Consider the following 11,726-nt stretch of genomic DNA (forward strand, 5'->3'; position numbering starts at 1 on the left):
CCCCGCCCCAATTCTGAAAGAGCCTTAACATTATATTTCACAGGAATAGGAAGGAATGTACTCAGTTTCCCAGCTAACTGAGTAAAGTTGGTACGGGATGCAAAGGCCACTTCCCAAACCACAGGGTATGGTCCCTTAGCAAGATCTTGCAAACCTATGGCATGGCATGCTTTTCCTCAACTCTAAATAGGTAGGTTTGGTTTCCATAATTGTACAAACCACAGCTCATGATTACACTCAAGTTTTTGTTTGCATTCTGGGGCATTTTGATTGTCTGTTATTTACAATGAAGTAGTCCCTTTTATACTTCGTGTTAGAGACCTCTGGTAAGATAGTGGAGCATGTGTATCAGATGGTTGATACACATTTTGTTAAAAATATATGGAGTGTGACTATTTGATTTTAATAAGAATATTGTTCCTGTGGCAAAGGACTTGAGAATGGGACAGATTAATTCTCAAAGCCAGTCCATTTTTGTGCCTTTAGTTCTGGAGTATCTTTTGAAATTCTGTATTTAAAGCCCAAATATTAAATTAAAATATTATTATTAGTTCACTTCCTATTTTTCCCCAGGATTATGCTTTCAGTTTGGCAGGTTATTCTGAGTTAAAATTAATGGAATCATATAATTTGCACTTCTGTTTATAGGAAACGTGGAATGCCTTCTCTCTCTAAACCTGTCATCAAAACAAGAAGAAAGTGTTTCCTTCTTCACTGTTCCAAATGTACTTCAACTAACACTTGAAATAAAGTATCTCTAAGCTCTTCTCTAGATTATGCTCCCAGTATATATTCATATTTGGCTTTCCATTCCTCTGCATATTCCAGTGACACTTTCTTACTGTTTTTGCCTCTACTGTAATAACAATTAATGAAATCTCTTCATCCATGTTTTACTTTGGACAGTGAGATATTCATGTTTCTGTGTTTTGAATTTTGTCTACTGTTATTTAAGGGAGATACTTGTAGAATAGAGCTGATTGCCTCTCTCTCTCAAATAAAAGGTGTTTCTTACATCACTGGATGAGTTTTAACTTACCCTTGGTAACCATAAGCAGAGTAACAGCCACATGTCAAAGACATTATTAGATTAACATTGTCAGTTTGCAAAGTAGCTACTAGTCAGCTCTCAGAAGGAAAAATTCAGTAGTCTAAAGGATATAGACAAAACAACTACCTGCAATTCTTTCAGGATTAGTTCTCATTGTTTCCATAAACTGAGTCATAATGATCAGTTCTTCCCAGATTCTGCCAAGGTCACGTATTTCAGGGGCATCCAGTAAGAGCTCCTGAGCATCTTTGTATACCCTCGCAAGGCTGAAAGAAGAAAGTGAACGAACAATAATTTAAGACTGGTGACTCTTGAGAACGTTTAACATTAAAAAAAAAAAAAGCAAAGTCGACTTTCTCTGTGTTAGGGATTAGGAAAAAACAAATTATTTTGTCCTCAGTCTTGAAAATCAAAGCTCAGTTTTGTGGTGACTGTAACAGAGTAGCTTCAGGTGGTGTGGGATTCAGTTAGATTTAGAAGTCCACAAAAGGTTTTAGAGTGCCACTAGTGTTGCAGAAGGTTGGCCTCTCATATACTTTCTTCATTAGCCATGATGATCTTGCTGGGGAGACAGGACCTTTCCCAGACAGCATTCATCTCACAGCTGTGGTTCTGGCCCAGGCTCAGCTCCAGCAGTTGAATGGGACACTCTGGGCACACGCAGCCCTGCTCAGCCAGGTCAGTGCCACGGAAACACTCAGACATAGAACCCTCCTCCCTCTCCCAGCTCAGTCCCCTCTAACATAAGGGTGGCGTTTAGGTTCCTTCAAAACATTTCGTCTAGGAGAGACAGGAAGACAGGAGTGACAAACTGTCACAGGCAGTCATTCACCTACTGGTTCTGGGTTAGAAAATGCAGTTCAAGCAAGAATGCAGTCAGGTCCTGTGTTTATAACCAAGAGCAAAAAAATTCTTATTAGCATCAGGGGAGGGCATTACATTTCTTTAACGGTGCTATGTTTTTCCATACATGGAATAGTATATGTCCTTATTTTAGCTTACAGGAAACAGCAAACAGGAAGGACTAAATTCTTTCAGAAAACACAATGTATTTGCTTCCTCTGTGATGCAGTGAATTTACTCTGACTCACAAAGGGACAGTTTGCTCTGTAATAAGCAACCTAGAAAAGCCAGAACTGTTTTTCGTGGAAAACAGAACCCTCTAGCTTCATTGTGTGATTGACTGCACCGCACAAAAAAAGTCCAGCTGACTATTTTAAATCCTGTTCGCTAGGAACAAAAGGTCAAATGCTAACTCCAAGCTACAGACTTTCATAGGACTGGAGCTTTAATAGCCTTGACAGGGTTAGCTCATGAATTTTAATCATTGGACACTCAAAAGTGGACTATTTGCAAAGGGAGATTTGGAACATTTTTTATAGCTATTCTATCAGGTTTTTACTCTAAGGGTCTTTATTCACTATGTTGTCTTTCATGACTCAGCTACAACAAACAATGCAATGAAGCACTCCCACAGCTCTAACAGTCCAGAAGTCTCCCATCCTTCTATTTCATTAATAAGCTTAGTATCTGAAGGCTACTATGCTGATTAAAGTATATAGCCAAAACAGGTGCTACATAGGAAGTGGCAGCACAGATTTGCTTGTGTGGCTACTTCATCAGGGCTCTCATTCAGAGGGGACACTTCAAACGATGAGAAAAGAAAGCTTAGGGGTTTCATACTCTTATGTCAAAAACATTTGTCCTGAGACATTCACTAAACAGTAGGCAATAGAAAGGATCAATTTTATTACGCAAACACATGTTCCCTAGAAACTAGTACAACTGAACTCTTCTGAGAAAGGCCCAAACCTACCACCACAAGCTCTGCTTCAACTTTGCTGACCACTGTTGAAATTAAACTGATGTGCTAGAACTGAAAATTTTTGTCTTCCAGTATTCGCACCCCAGTGTCTTCTTAAATGCTCACCTTTCCCTTCTCATTCACACCAGATAACAATTCTTTAAAATATCCCTCAGTGCACTGTGCAATCTTTCTAAAGAGGCTAAAGATACTCCATCCTTTCTCCCTGGATCATTCATGCCCATGAATTGTCAATACATGCCAAGAGCAGGCTATCAGCAGTTGCCTAGCTAGTCTGTCTTACTGCAACCCAGTCTCACACATATAGTTCTACTTACATGGAATTGTTGTAGTTGGACACAACACCTGGACTCTCTCCAGGTGTTGGGCTGCGGAAACAGGGGTTGTTCATGTTACAGAAAATGCCATGTAACCATGGCAGTGTTCCTGCAGACGGCATTGCCTTGTTTGGGAAGTGACCTAGAGCATGGAAACACAAAATATAAATGATTACATGTCTTTTCTAATACAGCCTGTGTGAATCTAAATAGCACCATGGGTTGCCTCACTACAGAAGGAGTGGAATGGAAATGTTCCTGTGCAACATGCTCTAGGTGGACCTGCTTTGGCAGGGGGTTTGGAGTAGATGATCTCCAGAGGTCTCTTCCAACTCCATATCATTCTGTGATTCTGTGAAATCATATTGGTTTCTCTTTTACTAAGGAAAAAAAAAAAGTGACTGATATAAAAAATGCGGTTATTTTCAACTGAAATAAATTCTGAGCTAACTAAAAAAAAAGAAAGTAGTGAGGCAGTACTTTCTCAGTAACAGAAACACAGAAATCTACAACTTGACAGAATCTTGAGACCTCATGTAAGCCTGACCACAAAGCATCTCATGGGAAAACTAAAGCTTGCTGCTTTTTTTTTTGTCTCCTCACTGGGTAATTCTTACAGTATACAGCTATAAATAACTGAACTACTGAAGAAGTCTATTCTTTTGCCACAGGAGAATAATACTCAGCAAACAGGTGCCAGTATCTCGTCTGAGAACTTCTAGCCATTATCTACCACAAATCAGAGCGCTAAAACATCTTAAATGTTCTTACATTCATGTTGGCGATACAGTGGATTAGCTTTCCTCAGCCAGACAAGGGCAAGAAATAGTGAAAGAGGCCATACAAGCTCCACCAGAAAACGAAGCTGGAAAAAAAAAAAAAAAATCAGTTAAAAATTAATCTTACAGATGAACCATGTATAGAGTCACTAAGTGACTAGAGGGCTAAAGCCCCTTCTCACAGCAGCAATGCTCAGTGCAGCATGTGCCCATGGTTATCCCTTGCCTGTTTTACCACTTGGAAAGGACACCTTGAAATAGAAAGGATTTCATCAGTCTCATGAAACATCACCATAAACTCAGAGGCTTCAGTATCCTGACTGAAGTAAAAATCAATGACAGGCAGTACTAAACTATCAGATAGACCAGATATAAGTCTAAATATTTTTATACAAAGTGGATGACTCTATAACAATACAGGATACAATGATTAGATCCAAGAGAGAAAAAGTGGGTTTTTTTTATCCATGCTTTTGTAATGCTGGGCTCATTAGCAAGCTGTCACTGCACTCTACTTTCCCAAAGGTAAAAGACTTAGCATAAGCTTGCATTCTTTGATCTTTCTGCTTTTTTTTTGCCACCATTCATTTCAACATTATTAATTTTCTAATGCAGGTAGAAATGTATATATTAAGATCAAACACCTTATTCACCTTATTCAATAACGTAGAAGATGCCATCAAAGGCCACTTTACTGCCCAGATTTTTCAATACACTTAGAACAGTCACCAGCTCCCAGCCACGTCAGAAAATGAAGGGCACTGCTTTACCACAGAGCAACATCCTGCCTGGTTTTCAGTCTGTTCCTCCACTCCTGCGTTTCAGTTTGTTTTACTGCCTCTGTGTGTTTTGGCAGAGGTTTAAAACTACAACCCTTTGATCCTGTGACACGGGCTTTTGGGCTCCAAGGACCAGCTATGAGATTTTTGTGTCCAGCCACATGGTGCTTTTTTTCTCCTCCCTACAAGAGCCAGGACAAACTCTCTCCAGAGCCTGGGTTTTAGCACATACATAGGAAAGCCCTCCCTGCCTCTTTCCTTTGCTCCTACCTCCCCAGCCAGGCACCAAATATGCAACAAGAATGCGCACGGCAGCAGAGCCAGAGACAAGATGGGTCACGTGTGAATGTTTTTTTTGCAAACTGAGCCATGCAGGGCAAAAGATATTCCACAGCATAATTAAGAACAGGTTTTTGGAGCTGCCCTGTTTTTTCCACTATAACTTTGGTCAATAGCTTTAGTTAAACACAGCTTATGGTTACGGCAAAAGGGTGGAAAGCTTTTCACCACACAACCATTTCCTATTTCACACTTTTTATCTTAAGAGTTTCTTTTTTAAAATAGAACAACACACCCTCACCATCAGCACCCAGAAGTTATGCATGCCTGATATTTTTAAAGCCAGATAAAATCTTATCAGTAGATGACAACTATTAGAGAAGGAAACCTGCCACTGTACAGCTCTTCTTGACAGCCGATGTGCACAGCTGACAATACAGCATTGCAGACCCTTCCCAGCAGGGGTTCACAAGGGCTGACTAACACCACTGCCAGCCATTTGATAAGACGTTTGGGACAGGCACTACACACCTGTAAACTCAAGAGGGGTAAGAACTGGGGAGACTCCTTGGCCGCCATCTTTGCTGCAGAGTTAATCTGGGTTGTTGCTCAGATGTCGACTCTTACATCATTCCCAGGAAATAGGAAATCCCCAGACTTGAATTCAGTAATTCCTTTCGGTCTGAGCTAACTAGTTTGGAAGGGATTGAAGGTTAAAGGACAAGGGAATCTCTCTTTCGAGCTGGTACACAATATGTCATGCGATAAGAACAGATCAAGTGCTGTTAGCCCTCTGATTCTTTCCTGTGATCCTTTTCCTGAGGACACACAGGTGTCTCAGAACTCGCTAGGAAGGATCAGAGAGCAGCCCATAAGCATGCAGAAGCACAAGATAAACAGCCAGAAATCCCAGCAACACGCACAGAGAAATGTAATATCCAGGCACAGCTGTAATCAGCCAAGCACCCTGATACGGCCATATAAATCTGACAAGTTTAAAGTGGCTGTGGACCAACTGTTAACTCTGTAATAAAGTCTTTCCTGTTGTGAATTAGATTGGACTAAATGATAGTCTACTCTACTTGAGTAGAAGATTGGATATGCCTCCATTTATGGCACTGCATGATGGTTCGCAAAAACCAGGCTTATTTTCCTAACACATATTTTACAGCTACTTTTGACATTACGGATTTTTGTTTTAGCTACCTTTTTTCTCTGTGTGGATAAATAAGCAGGTAGGTTTACATGCTTAAAAAAGGAAATGATTTTTACTGATTCAGCTGTAAAATGTTTTACTTTTCAGAGTGGAGAAAATATTTAACTGTTGCAGATTAACTCACTGTGCTTACAAGCTAGAAGGGGATGTCTGGCAACACCAGTTAGCATTTTTGAAAATTCTACAGGAAAAAATAAACAAGAATCCCTGAAACGCGACCAGGCACTTTGGGTCACGTAGCTGAGTAGATTTGCCCAAATAAAACAGTGTTTCGCACACTGAAAATACTGAAGAACCACATAAAGATCCATTTGCTAAAAATTAATAAAAGGTGGCTTCCATTCTTTCGGTATACACACTTGAAGATCAAAGAGTTGTGGATTTTCTGTTTGGGTTTTTATTTCTGAACTCAAGAACCAACCTACTACAGCTCCTTGACAATCAGTAACTAAAGTCCAGCTTCAAAAAGGGGTTCTTGTATTTGTTGTAATTTAGCTTAAGTATGGATTGATTACCAAGACCCTAGTTGGAAGTTTCGTTTGACTCTAAGAAAATTTGGCTTAAAGAAGAAAAGAAAAATAAAGGCAATTACAAAAAAGATGGAAAGTATTAGATAAATTTGCTCTAAGACAAAGTATCAAAAGATCTAAGAAGATTTGAAAGGATTTAAAATACTTCTCTGATTTTCACTTCACTTATGGCATTCAGCCATATTAAAAAAGATAAAATCTGTGTGAACTTCAGGGCCCTAACTGGATTCATATCTAAGAGCAGCTGAGTGTGAGGAGCAACACTGAGCTGAGCAGTGCCCATGATGCTTTCTAACAGGAGATCTTTTTATGTGAAAATACAAAAATATTACTACCCACCACTATTCTCCTGGTACACAATACTATTTGTCAAAGAAAATGCCAACACAAGTATTCTATGTTTAAGTCTGTAAAGACCAGCTTTGCAAACTGCACCAAACAAGATCCCAAGCAGCAGCCGCAAACACAGATCGCATTTGATTCTTTGAGGAATTTGTGATTTCTAGATGCTGATAAGTGTACTGTTCCCTTCATCCAGTGGAGTGCATAATCTAAAGCTGAAATAGAAAGACTAATACTTTACCTTTTGTCTTTTGCGGAGGATCCAGTTCTTCCAGAGTAGAAGTCTGACTTGCTTAAAGAAGGTCATTCTTCTGCATCAACACTTCTGGTTAACCTGTGGCAAAGGACGCATTGCCATTTCTCAGCTGACAGCTGAAACAGACCTCAGAGCAAAATAGCAGCTTTCTATTCTTATTTTAAGATTGTGTTATCATAGAGATCTGTTCCTTTCATTGTCTGCACAATTAAATTTTGCACTTTATACACTATCATACATGAAAAATCGTGGTTTTCCTTTGTTTGGAGGCTGTTTCCTGTGACACATTTATCAGTGCCAAAAAGCAATAGAGAGGAAAAGTATCTCTTTCAAATGAAAAAAAAAGAAAAAAGAAAAATCATTAACCTTGAATCTAGCTATTAACTTGGACCTGCAAGTAATGAAAGCAGTTAATTGTTGCATCATTTATCAGATTAAATCTGTGCTTTCAAAATATTTTTTCCAAGAAAAGATGGATTTACAACTGGACATTAGCTTATGTACAACTGTTTGGTTATTATGATAAGGACAGAATTAGGTTTTCAGACACTATGAATGTATATTGATTAACACAGTCTGGAATGGATTTTCTAAAGGCAAATCCATTTTGTTGCCATTTTATTAAAAAAATACAGGATCTCATATTTTTATGCTTCTAAGTTCAGCAATGCCTACTACATTTTGGTAGGGATACAACAGAATTTAAACCATTGTATGTTCTGTTTTCTAAGTTCATGACTCATTTTAATCACCATGAATTTTTACCTTCAAAAGGAAAAAGAGAATTTGATATATAAATCTAAGTACCACATACAGTGACCTGTTAAAAAATAAGCAAACCATTTGGGTTTGCTACCTTATGGGATTTAAGTGATTGAAGAGTAGTTTCTTTGTGAATGGTTAGTAACTGGGAAAGCATGGAAAAGGAAATGGGAGTTAGATACCAGAAAACACTCTCCAATGATAAGAACGGTGAAGTAGTAGAACTGATGGCATGGGAACTGTGGGGCCTCCATTGCTCAAGATTACTCAAACCTCTATCAAGACTTACACAGGTAAAACTGCTCATGGATTGGATGACTTGTTAAGTATCTCTTGCCACTATTCTTCTAGAGTTTTGTTTCTGGAAAATCTTTTAAGTGGAGGAGATTTTGTCTGATTTTAAGAGACGAAGTTTGGAAAACATGTCAGAATTTTTGACCTAATTGTCAACAAAGTGTTAGTTAAAAGCATCAGATAAAAATCAGTAATAATTATTTGGCTGCTTCAGAATATCATCTCAGGTCTACGTTTTATGAACTGAAAGCGAATTTAGACCTCAACCAGGGAGGAAGTAGCCAAAGATCTGGCTTCAAACTGATGGGGTCTGAAGCCTATTTCAACCCATTACAGGAGGAAACATTACCAAAGTCTTGACATTCAGGCCAAAGAACTGAATACAGAGGAAGAAGAAATTCTGTATGAAGTTGGCTAAATGCTAGTCTTACCAGAGCTTGTCACCCCATATTTGTGCAAAAAGGTAGGCAACCATGTAGTAACAGAGGCCAATTTTGCAATTTTTTGTTCTGACACCAGAACACTGACATTTCTTTTTCACAGAGCTAACACTAGGAAACCGGCCTAGATTGATTATTTCATTACTAAGTGTACACATGAGACAGAAAAGGTTCAATATAGACAGTAATATTAAATGTTTTTTCTCTTTCACTAATTGAAAAGAAGCACATCTAGTTCTTACTCAGACATTTACTCAATGCAAGGGAGGAATACAGTTGGCTGAGCATCATCAAGAGAAGACAATACTTTTGCAGTTCCACTAGTGGCAGCAGGTTCTGCACGTAAACAGGTTGATGGTTCGGAAGAACATTCTTATGTGGAAAGCTGTCCTATATTTGGTTGCAGGCAGCTCCCAGCAGTCACCAATTTGCAGCTGCCATTCACGTGGCAAGTCTGCCACTCCTCAGGAGGTTCCAGAGAGGTTCTCTTCACGGAGTTGCCAACTATGGCAGTCAGGTGGCTTTCTGACACTCCTGCATAACCTGGGGCTCTCCAACCTGCTGCCATTCTGAAGAATGAATCCTGCAGCTGAACAAATGAGGAAGAGCCAGTTTTGTTCCAGCTCCTCTTGCCTTCCTCTAACCCCCAGATGGACACTGCAATCTTTTTGTAACAGCTGTGAAAGGAAATTCAAGTCTTCATGTCAAGGCCATAAAATCTGTAGCCTGCCAATGGCCTGGCCTCTCCTCTTCCTCCTGGCTCTTTACTGAGCCTTCCATCATTTAGACTTTCTATCTCAGTGAGAGATTCCCTAGTGGTAGACAGAGTCTTAGCTCATGTTTCTACATCTCTCATTATGTATAACATACCTGCACACCCTGTAACTTTCACTACTATTAGCAAGAAAATTTGTGTTGCAAGGCCATAAATAGGATTAGGATTGCCAGATAAAATGACTGTTAGTGTTTGCTCTGGAAGATTTAGCTATTTTTCTGATACTAAAAATATAGTAAAGAAGGCAGAACAAATAAGCTTGGGGAAAAAAAGGGCAGAAAGTAAGATTATACTGGTTGTGCTTGCTACTTAACCTTCAAGGTTTTCTACATTAAACCTTGCTCGTTACAATTTATTGATAGTGATGGGGAGAGGTATTCCTTATAAGAGGAGTAACTCAATGACAGACAACCTAATTAATATGCACAAAGTACCAAAGGAATTGCTCTTTAAGAAAGTAACTAGTAGATTGATTGCCAAGATTAAGATTATGGTAAATGAATTAGAATTTAAAAGTACTTTTCCCTTTGGCCTAAACCAAATTGTTTAAGTTATGCCATTAATACATGAAGTGCAATCAAAATATAAAACTTAAAGAAAGATTCAGTCTTGCTCATAAGACACGTTTTAAAATCACCTCTAATTTTAGGATGAACAAGAATACATTTATATTTCACCAGATGATTGCTTTGTTTATAAAACCTTCACTAGGGCCCTAAAAGGAACAAACCCTGCTTTCTCAAATGGAACAGCTTCACAGATACGAGTGTTAGAAGTGTATTAACATTATACTGCTTAGAAATCTGAATTAGGTGAAAACAAGAGAAAAGTGTAGGGGAAAACTCTTAAATAATGCAATCAGAAGTCACTGGACAGATAAGCCTCAGATTCTGTAGTGGTATAGAATAAATAAAGAGTAATTAATTTTCAATTCTGAAATATCTTTTCTTAACTGGAGATTACTCAGACTAACATAGAATTGTGTGGTTAAGATTCAAGCTCTACTAATTTAACTAGAATAAAACACTATAATAAAATAATGCAGTAGGACCATTATAAAAATAGTACCTAGCAATAATGTGTTGAGTAACTCCAGTTGCACTCAGGAAATACATGAACTTCTGGAGTGATTAGTCATGCTGAAGGTCTCTCTTCATTCTTTAAAGGCAGCACCCTGCTCACAAAATCAGTGGTGGCTTGAGACAGCTTCATTAGAAAAGGCACAGGCATTAGAAGAAATTCAGCTTCCAAAAAAGCAAAGTTTATTAACACAGATATTAACACCCTCCTAAAACCAGAAGAAGCCTCCCACAGTTATGAATTGTTCATTCAGATTTCCCATTAAGTAGGTAATGCAAATTATGACTATTTAAAATGACATGTGCTTGCTGCCTGAAAACAACATGCTCAAGGAATGTGTCTGTCTTCCATGGCATATGAAAATCCGTGTTTTGTTAATTTTCCTTTTGCAGGAACTGATTTGCTTTCCAGGGGGCTGATTGTAAGGACCAACAAAAATAACTTGGTTTTATTACCAGCATACTATTGAAACGTAGGAAGACTCTTGCAAAGCCCCAACTAAGGAAAACAGAAAATAGCACCTATTTTTTTCCTTTATTTTTTTTCCTGCCAGTTAATACTCTAATGGAAAGATGATTTGCTGCATACATTCAGAAAGAAAACTTACCTATATTGTTGACAGAAGAGAAGAAAGCAAAATAAGTAATTGGTTACATCAGTAATACTGATTGTTTTGGCTCATTTTACATCTCTAACATAAATTACCCCCAATTAGACCCAAGTAGTATGGTCAGATCCAGAAGCAAAAAGTACTGCATGAACTCTGAATTCTTTATAGATGTTCATCTAAAGGGTTGAAATAGACAGCAATGCAGCAAAACCTCCCACCAGTGCTCACATCAGACAATGACTCTGTATAAGCATTATCATAGCTTCCCTCCCTGCTTCACTGTGACTGTTCTTCCAAATAGAAGTTGAACACCCATCCAGCCTTCGTTATTTAAACAACAGAAAAAAAAAAAAAAAGACATGGCACGGTTGCCCTTTTTTTTTTTCCTTCC

At 38.5% G+C, this 11,726-nt stretch overlaps 1 protein-coding gene across 1 annotated transcript in view; it reads right to left on the bottom strand.

The window, feature by feature from the left end:
• Positions 1-7,448, bottom strand: part of ABCA4 (ATP binding cassette subfamily A member 4) — a 74,376-nt gene extending 66,928 nt beyond the window's left edge. Inside the window, exons 1-4 of the mRNA XM_014938962.1 lie at positions 7,360-7,448; positions 3,965-4,058; positions 3,194-3,335; positions 1,178-1,317 (exon numbers count right to left, since the gene is read on the bottom strand). Coding sequence (XP_014794448.1) covers positions 1,178-1,317; positions 3,194-3,335; positions 3,965-4,058; positions 7,360-7,425 — 442 coding nt within the window. The 5' untranslated portion in view covers positions 7,426-7,448. The remainder of the gene's footprint in view (positions 1-1,177; positions 1,318-3,193; positions 3,336-3,964; positions 4,059-7,359) is intronic.
• Between the last annotated feature and the right edge of the window lie 4,278 nt (positions 7,449-11,726).

The sequence above is a fragment of the Calidris pugnax genome, unplaced genomic scaffold (genome assembly GCF_001431845.1).
Source record: "Calidris pugnax isolate Ruff unplaced genomic scaffold, ASM143184v1 scaffold18, whole genome shotgun sequence".
NCBI classification, from domain to species: Eukaryota; Metazoa; Chordata; class Aves; order Charadriiformes; family Scolopacidae; genus Calidris; species Calidris pugnax.